General features: G+C 35.1%; 2 protein-coding genes across 2 annotated transcripts; one reads left to right on the top strand and one right to left on the bottom strand.

Moving 5' to 3' along the window:
- Window positions 1-243: 243 nt before the first annotated feature.
- Window positions 244-3699, bottom strand: LOC110693582 (probable polyol transporter 4). Its single transcript, XM_021870715.1, has 2 exons — window positions 3261-3699; window positions 244-2226 (listed from the first exon to the last, which is right to left on the bottom strand). Exons 1-2 carry the CDS (start codon window positions 3457-3459, stop codon window positions 851-853), a joined length of 1575 nt encoding a protein of 524 aa, XP_021726407.1. The 5' UTR covers window positions 3460-3699; the 3' UTR covers window positions 244-850.
- A 3508-nt stretch (window positions 3700-7207) lies between these two features.
- Window positions 7208-15841, top strand: LOC110693581 (splicing factor 3B subunit 2-like). Its single transcript, XM_021870714.1, has 18 exons — window positions 7208-7589; window positions 9625-9744; window positions 9836-9961; window positions 10080-10142; window positions 10702-10809; window positions 11379-11456; window positions 11999-12091; window positions 12219-12305; window positions 13234-13335; window positions 13409-13528; window positions 13628-13690; window positions 13797-13936; window positions 14045-14126; window positions 14235-14293; window positions 14437-14482; window positions 15095-15186; window positions 15300-15369; window positions 15481-15841. Exons 1-18 carry the CDS (start codon window positions 7353-7355, stop codon window positions 15550-15552), a joined length of 1758 nt encoding a protein of 585 aa, XP_021726406.1. The 5' UTR covers window positions 7208-7352; the 3' UTR covers window positions 15553-15841.
- Window positions 15842-16658: the final 817 nt, after the last annotated feature.

Raw genomic sequence — 16658 nt, 5'->3', positions numbered from 1 at the left:
AGGCTAGTTAACATGATTAGATGTACAAGAAACCCTCACCCCAAAGTCAATTGGAACGAACCCTGTCTTCAACCCATTGGACTAAGGACCCTCTTTGGTCCATACTGTTTATACCAAAACATGAAGCATTGGAGCACAATTAATTTTTCTACCTCTCTAATATACCTCATTACATTAGGTATGAGAGATTGGAACATGGCCTTCTACTTGAGATTCATGGAAACTATTGGTTGAAACTTACTGTAACATATGTAACTCCTGAGTTATGTTTTCTTGATAATAAAAAGAAGCTCCTACATCTGTGCGATAGTACATACCAAGTACTATGTAGTAGGACTTTAGGAGTTCAAATTTCACAATCTTTTGCTTATTTTGTGACATCTATTGTCACATTTAGTACAAATCGGATCTTTGATTTGAGGTTCAAACTTTGTAAGAACAAATGTAGGATTATAACATATAGAAAGAATGTGCCATACATGAAACCAATCCTCCAAACTTCTTCATTTAGAGGTATCCACATCAAAGCAACTTACATTAAACTCACTCACACTTGATGAAGCAACCCCTAACCCCCCGCCCCCCTCTCTTTTTCCTTGTTCTCAACATACTGCAGCTGCGGTTTAAACTATTGTTTTCTCATCATCCGTAAAGAATAATTGTATAACCTGCTTTGATTCGTACCAAACAACCTTTTAGGCGTATCACATGAGTTGATGCCAAACTCCAAAAAAGAATCCCCAAAGCTTATCATATCCTGTTCTATAAACACTCTGTAGTCCCTGGTCCCTGTAAGTAAATCCTCGTCTATGAAGTCTCACTGGACACATGGTGAAAACGAAGCAATGAACTATGCTCCGTTTGGTTCCTTGGGCACAAGGCTCACGGTGTCTGCAAGCTCCATTTCACCTGATCCTGGGAGTTTATCTTCATCAAACATCACCTCGATCTCTTCCAGAGATTTCCCTCTGGTTTCAGGCACACACTTGTACACGAATACAACAGACAAGGCTGAGATGACAGCAAATACAAAGAAGGTTCCAGCCACGGTGATTGCATGGGCAGCTGAAAGGAAGGACATCGAGATTAGGCCACTGCTGACCCTACTTCCAACAGCCCCAAGACCTGATGCCTGAGCTCGAAGCCTAAGAGGGAAAATTTCTGAACTCAAAACCCAGCAAATTGGACCAATTCCTACTGAAAAGAAGGCCACATTTCCACAAACAAACAGCAAAGCCAATCTAATACCAATTGGCTCATGCCCGAGTAAGGCTAAGCTTAGGCTGAGCCCTATCAAACAAACAGTCATTCCAACTGTGCTCACATAAAGCAAAGGCTTTCTACCTAGATGATCAATGAGATATATAGCGATTAAGATACAGAAAGTTTTTGTAAATCCGACAGCCATTGTTGCAGCAAGAAGCTCTGTGTTGCTACTTATTCCAGCATCTTTAAATATTGTAGGGCTGTAATATACAACAGTGTCAATACCCGTTATCTGCTGGAAAATCTGAATTCCACACCCTGCAATTAACATCTTTCTAACAGCTGGAGTTGGATGTAAGAGTTCCTGCCAAACTGATTTTGTTTCATACTTGTCAGCATTTGTGGTTCCTGCAGCTTGCTGTATATCTGATAATTTCTCCTCTACTTCTTTTTCGTTATCAATAGTTTTCTGAAGAACAACCTTTGCTTCATCAATACGATTCTGCATTACCAGCCATCTAGGAGATTCAGGGATGATTAAGAGTGCACCACCGATGAAAATGGAAGGGAGAATCCCAACACCAAGCATTATTCTCCAATTAATATGAGCAGGAAGCCCCGAAAATACATAATTTGAAATGTAACCCAATAGAATACCAAAGTTTATGAAGATCTCAGGAAAGGATGTTAATGATCCTCTAGCAATTGCTGGTGCTATCTCAGCTATGTAGACAGGAGCTATCATGATACCAAAGCCAATTCCTACTCCAGCAAAAAGCCTTCCTGCGAGTAACACCCCGAAATTTGGTGCTAATGCCATTATACCAGCCCCTACTTGAAAAATCATGGCTGCTAATGCCATTGTCCATTTCCTACCTATGGTGTCAGACGTCTTTCCACCGGCTAAACTGCCTAATAACGAAATTATGCTTAGGATTCCGACGAGGACTTCTATTTGAACATCTGATATTTTCAAGTCCTCTTGAATGAATATAACTGCTCCACTCATCACCCCAACATCTAAAACAAAAATTTGCAAACATTAACTTCACTTGATCACTTCTAGATGAAGCATGACAACAACAGTTCAAACTGCATCAGTGCTGAAATCTTCTTTAACAGCTCTAACTTGATAGCTGTTTAAACTACTTCTACATAAAAATAGACTCCATACTATATTAGTATATTACTATGTTCACTTGAAAGTAACATACTACAATAGCATTTACAAGAAAATAAACATACAACTACAACAAGTATGAAATAATGTGTCTATATCAGGACACTATATATGACAAATGCACAAATCCTCATATACAAAGTCCGAAAGAAAAATCAAGGTCTAGTGGTAAAGATTTGTATCTCAGACTCTCATATCACGAACAAGAGCGTGCATCACTCCATACCATCAATTTTGTAGCATACTCCGTATTAATTATCAATTTATCGTACACGAGTACATCAAATTGCAAATGTAATACATTAAAAATCAAAAATATTGATATCACATACAAGTACCTAAAATATGTCTAACTGATGAAAAGTTCAATATACTACATGACCAAATGCTCTTTCCTCACCCCACTAAACATTTGCAATTTACAATACGTACCAATGTACCATACAACATTTTTAATTCAACCTAAGAAAAGAATCAATGTACTTATGTACATATACAACCCAAAGTGGTAAGAACCAACAAATAATATTATTCTATTTCAGCATTTAGTTTAACTATTTGAACACTTCATTATTCAAGTGCACACAAAATCAGATTCATAAATATACTACCTCCGTTAAAGGTTATGTGCAACGATTTGACATAAAATAAAGAGGGAAAATGTCTGATCGTTACACATAACTTGTAACAGAGGTAGTAATATGAATGTGCACCAACTTTACAAATAAAACATATGTGCATTAACAAAACAAATAAAAGTATTTGCACCAAAAAAAAAAAATGCAAGATTTTAATGCTAATCAAATTGGGATAAACAAAAAAATTAAAAATTAAGAAAGAATAAATAGAAATTAAGAAGGGAAATAAAAATTACCATAACCAAGTAGAACAGAATTGAGAGAAGCAAAAACAGCAGAAGCCATGACAAATTTCCTGGTATTTCTTTTCCTCATAATTTGTGCCTCATTTTCTGAAATTACACTCAAATCTGAATCCATTCTTCTATATTTATTCTTTATATTTTTCAATCCCATATTTTCCATCCCATTTTCTTCAATAACACCCATCTTCATTATTCTCTTCTATAATAACTCCCAAAAAATCAGAACAAAAAAATAATCAAAAAATAAAATAATATTGGGTTTGTATTGAATTTATACAATCATTTCTTCAAATTTTATGAAATGAGAGATCTTTGTGAAGAAAATTCATAGAGTATTGGACAAAAAAAAAGTGATGCTGAGTCAAAAAGTGGGTGCTGTGTAAATTTCAACTTTTTTTTTTAATTATTTTTATTAAGACAAAAACACCCAAATTTCACGCAAATATTCTTGGAGAGAGACTTTGCGCTTCATTTCTTTTTTGGGTAATGGAATAACGTTGAATCAGATGTTGCCACGTAGCTGATGGAATCTTAGTGAGTGACGTGGCAGTTGTTGGTGGTGAGGTGCATGGTAGGGTTTGTGGGGATGTGTTGTAGAGTAATATGGCCCTTTGATTAGGAATTTGGTTGATGGTGTCGGTGTAAGGATTATAGTCGCTTCATTGTTCATTCAATTATAATCAATTAGGGCATGTTCTCATTAACTGAAATGAACTGAGCTGAATTAAATTTATTAGAGCTGAACTGAAATTTATGTTTTATAAGAGAAAGAAATTAGAAGCTGAGTTGAATTGAAATGAAAATAATCGTATGAGAATAAGCCCTTAGTCAATTACACTACCTTGTCAAAAAAAATTGTAATCAATTACAATATTCTATATAATATAATGTATATACTCTATCCCTAAAAAAATAATTAAAAAAATCTATATACTCAATAACTTTATTTGATTTTATTTGCATTAGATATTCCATATCTAAAAGTTGGAATATCCATTATCCGAATCTCATCCAAAATGTTTTGAATATCTAATATCAAATATCCATAATATTTAAGATATACATTGCTAGATATGTGAAAAAATATATTAAAAAAATATCACAAATTCTTATATGTGACTAATCACATATTATAAGGCAATTAATTAAGTAATAAGGGTCCGGTGATGAGCAAATGGGTTACTTTAACGTATGTACGTAGGTTACTTATATGCGAAAAAAGGGTTGCTTTCTAAAATATGTGGAATTATTCCTTTATTTTTCGAATGAATAAATGGGTTATTGATTTCCAAATTACTTGATTTTAACCGTATAATAAATTTAGGTTACTTTTATATACTATGGGCGTGTTAGGCGCTAGCGTTTGAGTAACTTTTAAGGGTTTGACCCAAGTCAAACCACTACTTAACAAAAAAATGTGAGTGCTTGGCAAAATAATGGTTATGGTAGCTTTTATGAAAAGTTAGAAATATTAGCTTTTGAAATTTGAGTTAGCTGTTGAAAATTTAATCTATAGTTTAAAAATATTATATTGATTTTTATGTATAACAGCTAATCAACTGCTACTTTACCGAACACTCGTACCTTATTAATTTTCTATATTCACTGCTAACAGCTAAAAGTTACCTACACAACTAACAACTACCTTCACAACTATATTTTGTCGTACACGCCCTGCATGGGGTTACTCTTATGAAAAAAATAGGGTTAATCATATATTTAAATGATTACTCTCATAAACCAATGTGTCCACACCATGTGCCTAGCCACATACAAGACTTTCCAAAAAAAATATTTAATTTTGATTTTTAACATAAAATATAAATTAATAACCAAAGTTTTCGATATTTAAATTGGATATTCGTTATTTGATACAAAATCATGAAATTAGTATCGGATAAGATAAACTAAATTATCAAATCGGATAGATGTTCGAATCTTAATTCTGATCGATAGTTTTGCTCAACCCTCAATTCGATGGGATTAATCATTTTCTATAGAAAACCGTTTTTAATGGAAGATTAATAATGAAAGAGGGTTTTCTACTTTTCCTTTAAGTGTTTTTTTAGGAAAACATATACTCTTGTATAAATTTTTACAATTGAAAATTAATAACCTATTCATTGTGACGATTTCAACAACTACCCACATGACTATATTTTTTTTTCTTATCACAAATAAATAGTGCAAAAAGTAGAAATGGAACAACTATAACATGTTTATTGTCTTCTTATTTTGTATGTATAATGAAATGAAATATAAAATATAACATTCCTCTATATATTAAAACTATATCTTAGACCATATGATTGTTTAAAAAATTACTACGTAAATGATAAATTAGTATAAATGTTTTTTATTAACCAACTAAGTATATAAAATTATGTATTACACTTAATGAGTAGGAATAATATAATAAATTCCGATTTATTGATATTTGGTCAATTTTTTTTTTCCTAAAGTATGATAATATATGAAAGTATTAGGGATATAAAAATGAAAAGAATGAAATTTTAATCAATCAAATTTTCTTACATGATTATATGCATAAATAAAGTGTTGGTACCAAAATGAATATGATCTCCACCAGACAGATGTAATGCTTTAGTTAGTACACGAAAATGCATACCATGATTCTTCTATCTATCAATAACTGCGTGCAATGATAAGCTATATTGGTGAATTACCTTCATTTTGCTATGTTATTCGTATTAGAAATAGGCGATGAACTAATTTAAGGTATCAAAAAATTGTAAATTCCCTTTTAATAATAATGATAATTGTTATTACAGATGTGAGAAAAAACAAATAAAGAATACAAGTCAATATAAATAACGCCACAGATTTATGTGGTTCACCAAAAATGAGTTGGTTACGTCCACGGGAAGACGAAAGTATTAGTTTTATTGATCTTGCGGAAAATTGAGTACGTACTGATTCAGAAATATTTGAGATTAATCACATAAAACAAATTGATTGTCTTTTAGATTTCTCATGTTATCTCTATCAGAACTCGCAGATGAGAAATACACAAAAGGCTATCAGAATTCTGAATTATCACTCAACTAATGATTGTCACGACTAGGAAATAACCTAAGAGTATTTATAATAACCCCTGTACTAGGAATGAAAGGCCTTAATTAAGGAAATAAGACCCACGAACAAACTACTCAAAATCGGCCAAAAACCCCCAAGCATGGGCGTGTCACACAGGGCATGGATGTGTCCTGGACTAGAAACAAAGCAGTAACTTGAAAACAAAACGACACGGGCATGTGCTGATTTTGACATAGGCATGTCAGTGTGAGTGCTTATATTTTCCGTTGAGGCACACCCATGTCTCCCTAAGGCATGGTCGTATCTCGCTACATCTTCCCAGCTTCTTCGTTGCGGCATGCCCATGTCTACTTAAGACATGGGCGTGTCTTACTGCAAAGCCCCAACTAGGCAACACAAGCTTCCTTGCTCCTGAATTTCCTAGCTCCTAATTCAAGGCACTATTTCTTGACAATCTCCACCTTGATTTGAATCCCCTCACAATAAAACCTGTACTAGATGCACACAACGCCAGATGTACCAGATGCACACGACGCCAGATGTACCAGATAACAGACGGATATCACAGAAAACAAATAATCAAAAACAAATTCTCCTTGCTCAGATTTGCCTTCGCTAGGCACCAGATTTGTGTCGTCCAACACCAAATCAGATTTGCCTCATCAGGCACAGATTGCCCCCTAAAACCTATTAATAGCTTCGAATAGTTTGTAAGTCCAAGCACTGTGATTCACCCATAACTAATACGAGAATAGTATAGAAAACTGTATTCTCACGACCAAAATCATTTCCCTCAAACACTAGTCTTGTTAAATAAAAAAAAAAAAAAAAAAAAAAAGCCGTGTGATAAGAGTCGGCTTTTTTTCACGTGACACATAACATATCTTTCCGAATATATAAAAATCAAAACAAAACTTTCGGATTTAACCTTTTATTCATTCTCTCTAAAATTTTCCCTTCATTCAATCTGATAATCGGAAACCCAGACACTCCGAAATAGTGAGATAGCCGACTGTTGCGACGGCCATGACGGTGGAGGTTGTGAATACCGGCGTCGATTCCGCTGCGGCGGCGACGGTTTTCCAGAACGGCGGCGTCGCTAATGGAGATATCAATGCAAACCCTAAAAAATCGAAGGAGAACGATCGTCGCCGCCGTCGTCGTAAGCAGAAGAAGAAGAAGAGTGCTTCTTCTCAACCTAAAGATGATGGAGATGATAGTGATGCTGATGGTGGTGTCTCTAATGGCGACGTTCCTCAACAGGTTTTTCTCTCTCTCCTTTTGTGTTGTTGTTGATTTTCTATGGTTAGGGTTAGGGTTTTGGTTTTTGGTGAGTTTAGGGTTTTGATTTTGGGGTTTGTGTTTTGGTTGATGTTTTTGTGTGTGGTTTTGATTGGCATTAGGTTTTAGGGTTTCTTACTATGGAAGTTTGTATGCTGAGATTAGAGTTTATTTTCTGGCTTATTCTTTAAATTGAGTTAGTTGATTTGAGGATTTTTGTTAAGAGATGAGTTTTTAATGTGATTTTTGTTCATGTTTTTGGATGTTATTATGCTGAATTCATCTTTTTCCTCTTTCTATGAATTGGAAGTTAATTATAGGCTACTTGTGATGAGGATTAATCCAAAACAACTTGCTTGCTCATAGTATGAAATGATAGGCTATACAATTTCCCCTCGAAGATTTGTCGATGACACAGTTGAACCAAGGTTGGCTACATGTTGTGGTAGATGTTTGTGTTCAAATGTCGCCTCCACCCGTCCTTTTGCAATCAGCATTTTCATTCGACTTGTACACACTTGATTGGTAAACCTTGTTGTATTGCATGATGATGAACAAGTATAAAATTGCTCGGGATTAAATTGTTTTGCTTGTTGTTTGCTAAGATGTGGATGCTAATGCTATCATCATGAGGTTGCTTCTACCATGTAAAGGGGCAGTTTTTTCTTGTCCTATTGGCGGGTACTTTACATCATTCATGAGTGGTTTCTTTCTTTTGGCTGTTTAGAAGTTAATGGCAAGTTTTGCTTAATATTTTTTTTTTTTCTATACCTGGTATTTTCAAATTACAACACTAACAAAATGTTCAACATATTTTTGTCACTTTTCCTGTCATTCTACATTTGACTTATCTAGTGGAGGTGATAATGAAAAGCTTGAATTGTGGAGGCGATAAAGAAAAGCTTGAATTGTGGAGGCAACAGTTCTATTGAAATAAAATAGGGTTGAGTGTGAAAGTGTCTGTGAGTGGGATCTTAATAACTATATTGCAGAACTAGATTGGAGGGAAGTACCCATCATCAAAAATAAAAGGTGTATTTATTAAGATGTTTTGTTATACTATATGGATTATGTTTATATAACTCAATGGATAGAATATAAGTTTAATTGTGGGTTAGGTACCAAAAACTTTTATGGTGAGCGATCAAGGGTAATTTTGAATTATAGAGTTCGGATTGAAAATCGTTTATTGTGATTCGATTGAGCGTTGATTGGGGGTAAAAGAAGGGATTAAAGCATAGGGAAGTTCAAGTTCACTGAAAGAATTTATAGAGAGGCTCATCTCTGGTATTGGAAGGGGTGGATAAAATTCTCTGTTTGTTTCGGTGGTTAAGTTATGCATAGAGGCATGTATAGCCAAGTTGAAGAAGGGATCAAAAGGTCTAGCTGTAAATACAAGCAGTCCCCCTTTCCAAAACACAGTTGATGGTGAGCGGGATTGGTCAAAATTTGTGATCCACTAAGGCTATTTTTGTATTAAATTTTAAATGTAGATCAATAGATTTTCTCTTCTTTTAATCTGCTGGTGATTGAGTTTTGCAATTACCTTTGATGTGTCTTCATTGGATTTAACACTTTGTTGGATTGAAAGGAATAGAAGGGAAATGGAGGGATGTATAATCTTTCATTTGGATAAAAAATGAGAAGGGATGAGAATTGGAGGGAGGGAAATGAAAGTTTTAAATTGCAAGGAATTGGTCTCTCCATCAATGGAGAGATTTGAAAGGAATACTTATCATTCTTCCCCCCTTTCCCCCCTTTCCCCTTTCCCCCTTCTTTTCCTTCCTCTTTTTCTATACACACTGTAAAAGTTTTTTCTGTCTTCTTCTGTTGTGATTGCAGATGTTATAATTTATTGTGAATGTATAATTAATTCTTTGTTTGATAATCACAGCTTCCATTGTCTTACTTTGTTGTCTATTGTGGAATCTACAATGTGTTGCGAGGCTCTTCCTGCTCTTCATCGAGTTTCTTTGGGCAATATATTACCCTTGTGCTCTCTTTTCATTTTTTTCAGGTTTTGGAAGAAGTTGAGGTGACATATGTTCCTGAAAAAGCTGACTTGGATGATGACTTGCTTGATGATTTTAAAAGGGTTTTTGAGAAATTCTCATTCAAAGAACCTGAAGGAGATGAGGTATTGTGATTGCTAGTGTTTTTTTCACTTAAAGATTATTGAACATTTTGAGCTTAACATCAACTTTTTCTGTTTGCATTAATTGACTCAGGCTGATGAAAAAAAGGATGAGATAGATCAAGATGCAGCTGCAAAGAAGAAAGCTGACTCAGATTCTGACGAGGAAGATCAGGATAATCAACTGAAGGAGAAAGGGATCTCAAATAAGAAAAAGAAGGTATTGCTTTTATTTAACAATTTTATGTTTATTTTCCTCTGTGTATAGTATGTATTTTAGAAAGTAATGTCTTCCTCCAGTGTAATACCTTTTTTCTGTCTTCTTTACTCCTTTTCAGCTGCAAAGGAGGATGAAGATTGCCGAGCTGAAGCAGATTTGCCGAAGGCCTGATGTGGTGGAGGTGTGTAGCTTATTTTATGTTCTAAAGATTTTACTGATTAATGCAACATGTTTCTCCCCTATTCATTTTTGTTTCATTTGGGTTGGGGGATATGTGTGACAAATCCAGATTATAAAATTTGAGGGGTGCTATGATCACCTTTGGTAATAATGTTATTTGAACTTGAGTACTCGTGTCTGCCATGGCCATGTGTCCAAATAAAGTGTCCATACCCTTGTCGGGGTGTTAAAGACACAACATGGGTACTTGAAGTGACACGAAGAGAGTTTAATATGTTACTTATGTTACTCATGCTACTCGGACACACCCGACATCGGTACTTTTTAAGTGTCCGATTTTGCTATTCTTTGACCTATGGTTTTGGCCTTGGATTGAATGTCAAAGTGTTCATATGACTGTTGGAGCGTCATTGATCAGACACAGATGCTTGAGGTGAAATGAAGTGTTGAGTAACATAGTTTGTGCTGTTGAATTGATTTTGACTAGTTTGGGATTTTATTACCATTTTTTTGTTGCTCTGCCCCATTGAATACTTCTGATTATGTTTGATTTTTTTCAGATCTGGGATGCAACTGCTCATGACCCGAAGTTGCTGGTGTTCCTCAAGTCCTACAGAAATACGGTTCCTGTCCCTAGGCATTGGTGTCAGAAGAGGAAGTATTTGCAGGTTAGCACATGTTGCTGATGTACCCTCTACTTATATTACTAAATGTATGCATAAGCATGGGTCTATTAGTTTGTGTGATTTGGGGGAGAGGGTGAGGTCGATAACAGTCGATGAGGTGTTATCTTATACGCATATATGTGGTTCTTGCAGGGTAGCGGCTGTGACATTCATGGAGACGAGACAGGTAGGTTTCTGCCAAGGGACCATTGAGTGGGTTCTCTTGTAACATGTCAGGCGGTTTGGGCTGGGTTGTAGAACATGATTGATATCTGATATTGTTGGTTTAAAGATGTTTAAGTTGTATATTTGCTTTTCCCACATTGATATTCAGTGTGTTTGTGATCTTGTCAGTGTTATGTCTCTACTTGGTTTCAGCTTCCTCAGCACACTTGAGTATTGCTTAGGCTGAACATGTTTGCCCCAGATGATCTGAGATCTGGCTAAAATTCTAGATTGGACTCACAGTTTAACATCTAAAATTCTAAATTGTATTTTATTTTCGGTTAAATTTTATGCCCATATTGAATTATGAACTTTTCCCTCATCGGGTGTTGACCAATGTTTTGCAGGGGAAGCGTGGTATCGAAAAGCAGCCGTTTCAGCTTCCTGATTTTATTGCTGCAACGGGTATCGAAAAGATTAGACAGGTAACCTTAAAAACTACGTATAAGGGATTGTTGACCTGTGTAGTTTTAAATTGTGGAATGTGGTGTAAACCTGAGATAAGGAAACTTGCACTTCTCATGTATGCTGAAGCAATCTTTATTTGCCTATTTGGTCTTGGCCTTCTGTACTTTTATTAATGATTCCTTTATTTTATGATTTGGTGACATTTGAAAAAAGTTAAGCTCATTGTCTTCCTCTTTTCCTTTTGGAATTTGAGGGGAAGAAATTTGCTTCTGGTTGGCTCTTAGATTGTCAGTCCTTGTGTTGACATAGTCTGATCTTTAATAAAAAGTTGACCTAGATAATTTTTTTTTTCTGATTGGATTGATGAGCTGTTATTAGTGCATGTTGACTTCTCTACTTGATGTCTTGTTGTCATTATCCATGTAATATTTGCATGTAGTTTAGGGGCTCTTGTTAGATTGTAATTGAATAAGATAATTTGCTGTTACAAAGAATACTCGGTCATGAATATGGGTTTGGTAAGGTTTAATCTTCACTTCATTTCTTTACCTATCTACAGGCTTATATTGAAAAGGAAGATAGTAAGAAGTTAAAGCAAAAACAACGGGAACGCATGCAGCCAAAGATGGGCAAAATGGATATTGATTATCAGGTTTGTTGATTTTCCTGGTGTCTGGTGCATTGTGCTGTGCCTTGTATTATATGGCTTGATTATGGAAGTGTCCTTGATAGTCTTGGTGATGGCTGGTTTGACATTATCTTTTCTTTCATTCTTTCAGGTTCTGCATGATGCATTTTTCAAATATCAGACCAAGCCAAAGTTGACGTCATATGGTGATTTGTATTATGAAGGGAAAGAATTTGAGGTATGGTTTTTTGAATCTACATTTCTACTGCGATTAATCCTTGTATGTTGATTTTACTTCTACAGTCTGGTCCTAAGCCAAAATTATCATCTTCCGTACATGTTCAATAAAATAAAAGTTCATATATGGCTTGGATGTTTAAGCTTAATGTGCTGAATTGCATGACAATCTCATACCTTAGGACCAGAGGTTTGGCTGCTACTGTCCAAGTATCATTGTAGTTGGTTTCTTATTGGAAATGGTGCTTTCTGGTTGACATGTGTAAATGATAATGACTGCCTTGTTTTATTCATTCTAACCAAGGAAAGGAGAGAATATTGAATTCTCTTGTTATTTGTGATGTTCTTTCTCCATCTGTACGGACAGGTTCCCTAATATTCTAGCCTGAGTAGGCTGAATATCTACAGTTTTCTTATATCTGCTCTAGCTTGTGTGACTAGGGCCTTGTAGATAGTGCGTGTATTGGGAATGACTTCACCATCAATGTAATTGCTCACATTTAAACAGTTTGACTTGTGGACTGTATGGTAGGCTTTGATAAATGATGGTATTGGTAATGAATTTATTGTGTAATTTTGTAAGTGTAATCTCATTCCAAGGTCAACAGTAATGCTTGTCCACCCATTAAATTTTCAATCTCTTCCTAAATTTTCCTTACCACATCTAAAGTTGATGTTCAATAATAGTGTAAATTTATTAAGTAAAAGTCAATATTTGGGGATGGAGTTCTATTATTCATTATCGTTTTGGGACTAAGGCTTTGTTGTTGGAGTTCTGTTATTAATTATCATTACCACCATTATTCATTTACCTACCAAATGGGCTATAATGTTGAAGTAATAATCTTTATTAAAGAGCAAGGTGATGTACATGTTTTTTCCGCATATGGCATCAAATGATTAGTGACGACTTTTTGGTTTTAATGCAGGTAAAACTCAGGGAGATGAAGCCCGGCACCTTGTCTAAGGAGCTGAAGGAAGCTCTTGGGATGCCAGAGGGTGCCCCTCCTCCATGGCTTATCAATATGCAGGTAAGTTTTGTAATTCATCTCTTTTGGTATGAATCTATTTCTTGGTTACTTATACTTTTCTTTCTTGTTCCAGAGATATGGCCCCCCACCATCATACCCACACTTGAAAATCCCTGGATTAAATGCTCCTATTCCACCTGGTGCTAGTTTTGGTTATCATCCTGGTGGCTGGGGAAAACCTCCTGTTGATGAAGTAAGTGTTTTATTCTCTAATTGCATTGCTGGGTTCTTAGCCCTGTTTCCATAATTGATTGCTAATTTTTTGTTTTGTTTGTTTGTTTGTGTTTGATAGTATGGACGCCCACTGTATGGAGATGTGTTTGGTGTTCAGCAGCAAGATCAACCTAATTATGAGGTACACTGGGTTCATGGGTTGTTTCTACATTCAATCTTAATTATGTGGCCAGTCTCATTTTCCGTACTGTTTTAAAAGATAAATTAATTGTGTATAATGGATTCAGGAAGAACCAGTGGACAAGTCAAAGCACTGGGGAGATTTAGAGGAAGAAGATGAAGAGGAAGAAGAGGAGGAGGAAGAGGAAGAAGAACTCGAGGAGGAGGAGCTTGAGGATGGCATTCAATCTATCGATAGTCTATCAAGGTATTCAGTTAGTTAATGTGCTGCATTTCCGTTTTCAGGCTGTTGTTGAGTTGATAATCATGGTATATTTCCTCCTCTGATGAATTTTTGACTTTGTATCTTTTGCAGTACTCCTACTGGTGTTGAAACGCCTGATGTTATTGACCTTCGTAAGCAACAGAGGAAAGAGCCTGAGAAACCTCTTTACCAAGTAAGCAAGGATTTAGGACTGTTACTGCTCTTCAGTGGCTATAATCTTTGTGCTTAATGTGTCATTGACTGTTTTCTAATCTTTTTTTTGTTTTGTTTGTTTTTAAAGGTACTTGAAGAAAAAGAAGAGAGAGTTGCTCCAGGCACATTGTTGGGAACAAGTCATACGTATTATTCTTGTCCTTGTTAATTTGTCTGTCTTGTGTCTGGGAATATTGATTTTATATTTTACTGTATTTTCAAATTGCTGAAGTATCTTTTCTGTCAAAAAAAAATAAAATAATTGCTGAAGTATCTTTTATTGTTACCAGGTACGTTGTTGGAGCTACTAATCAAGACAAAGCAGGAGCTAAGAGGGTAAAAAAATGCTTCTCTTTCTGTCCTTCTCCCCTCCCCCAGAACCTTATATTTCTTTCCATCACAAAATAATTAATAAATTGAGACGGGTTGTCTTAGGCTCTGCTTGGTTCAGCTGATGTTCACTTGTTTCAGTATAGCATAACTTATTTGTCAGTGTGAAATTTTATTTTATCTTTTTTTTTTTTTTTTGAAACCTAATTTTATTTTATCTGAATCTATCTTAATTTATATCACCTCATTTGAAATTATTATCTGAAATAAGACAAAATAAGTTGAAAGAAACAGACCAGTAACCTTTCATGATGTGTTATGTAGCCCAATTTTTCATTCTTCAGAATGACTTCGCTTTATAATTTTTGTACTACTACTTAATAGCTGATCCTAGTAGCACAATGTAAGTGTTTTTAGGCATGTGATGTCTTTATATATATATCAAGATATAATATAGATATCTAGTCTTGTTATATACTTCATTCGTTTTTATTTACTTGACCTAGTAAGTAAATAGAGAAGGTAAACATTCACTAATAGAACATGAGGTTACAGGAATTAGTCCTGTGGAAACTCTTAATTCACTTATTGATGTTTATTCATGGTTTTTGTTTACAGGTTGATCTTCTTAGGGGTCAAAAGGCAGATAAAGTGGATGTGTCTCTACAGCCAGAAGAGTTGGAGACCATTGACAACGTATTGGCTGCGAAGTAAGTTTCTAGTTATTTGAGATATCGTATAGCCGTTTATGTATCCTTCATTGTTGCTAGCTCAAATTTTTTTCATTTTGTTTACCTAAATTATTTCTATGCTTTGTTTTCAGGTATGAAGAAGCAAGGGAAGAGGAAAGATTACGTAGCCAGCGTGAAGATTTCAGTGATATGGTTGCAGAGGTTGGTGCTTGCCTTTTATTTTATTTTATTTATATATATATATATATATTTTAACTAGAACTCCATGTTTCTGTCATTGCTAATTCTTTTTTTCTGTGATTTTTGCTACAGAACGAGAAAAAGAGGAAGCGAAAGATGCAAGATAAGGAAGGAAAGTCGAAAAAGAAGGATTTCAAGTTTTAGGATGTTTCAAATGCATTTTTTGTATTTTATCTGTATCAGGTTAAGCAGTTTCTCGCTTAGTTGGGATTTGTTCGGTGTGGTCTAGATCCTTGGTGGCATAAATTTTTGTTTAATGACTAAGCAGAGATTAGTCCAGCCTCTGTTCTGCAATATCTTAGTTCAGAGAATATAGTTCTGTTTGTGTTGCCACAACCACTGTTTAAGTTTTGTCACTTGGATGTATAAACCTATGAACCTACTTGTATAAAAGATAACAGTTGATATACTTAATGGTTTACTTTTTTTTCTATTTTGTTTTGGATTCGTCTTTCTATAGGTATTTGTTTTACTGGTGTGAGTGAGCTTTTAGTTTGGTTGATTGGAGGTGATTAAATTCAGGTGTAAAAAAATTCTGAATTTACGCAAAGCCATTGATTGATAGATATCAATTCAATCTTATTGCTTGCAGCCTTAGCCTGGAATGTGGGTGTAGCACCTTGTTTTAAACACGATGTATGGATGGTGCTGTGGTCTGAGCTCTACTCGCATGGCAACTTAGTCTAACCGACCTTTGAACATGAGAAGGGTATGGTAAGAATGTGAACCCGCTATATTGCTACTTCCTGGTTCCTGCATACTTCAAATTGGGAAGGGCAATGGCCGAAAACGGATTTTCTAAATTTGGTATTCACAGAGATTGTAATTAAGAGCAAGAAATGTTTGTTCTTTCATGATTGAAATAGGCTGTAGCTTCTGGAAAATATTGAATGGTCGAGGTGAACTAAGGGTGTCCGACTGCCCGGTAAGCGACAATTTTAGAAACAATAGAATGCTGGGTGCACCATAATTTTTGTCCCATTGATTTGTGTCACATTTTTTTGGTTTGTTGTGTTTAAGTTTATACTTTTTGGGGCTCTAATGATCAAAACAGTCCAAGTTTATGAAACTATGAAAATTCAACCCTAAATTTCTCAATGAGTTTATTCAAGAAACTATTGAACCTTACTCATGAAGTCATGAGTCATGACTAGCAGGCTGCTTATTACCTTTAAAGGCAATGAAATGTTCATGGACAAGGATACTTGTTTACTTTTTGCATTGTATGTAAACTCTATCTTTTGTGGTAA

Source organism: Chenopodium quinoa, unplaced genomic scaffold (genome assembly GCF_001683475.1).
Source record: "Chenopodium quinoa cultivar QQ74 unplaced genomic scaffold, ASM168347v1, whole genome shotgun sequence".
NCBI lineage: Eukaryota > Viridiplantae > Streptophyta > Magnoliopsida > Caryophyllales > Amaranthaceae > Chenopodium > Chenopodium quinoa.
This window is presented reverse-complemented; position numbering and strand designations above follow the sequence as displayed.

Bases quoted from the DNA above. Each gene is read 5' to 3' on its own strand.
- LOC110693582 (XM_021870715.1), bottom strand. From the start codon at position 3,459: ATGAAGATGGGTGTTATTGAAGAAAATGGGATGGAAAATATGGGATTG. The intron at 2,227-3,260 runs GTAATTTTTATT...TTTTTGTTTTAG, and splicing joins TTCTGTTCTACTTGGTTATG to ATGTTGGGGTGATGAGTGGA.
- LOC110693581 (XM_021870714.1), top strand. From the start codon at position 7,353: ATGACGGTGGAGGTTGTGAATACCGGCGTCGATTCCGCTGCGGCGGCG. The intron at 9,962-10,079 runs GTATTGCTTTTA...ACTCCTTTTCAG, and splicing joins TCTCAAATAAGAAAAAGAAG to CTGCAAAGGAGGATGAAGAT. The intron at 12,092-12,218 runs GTTTGTTGATTT...TCATTCTTTCAG, and splicing joins AAATGGATATTGATTATCAG to GTTCTGCATGATGCATTTTT.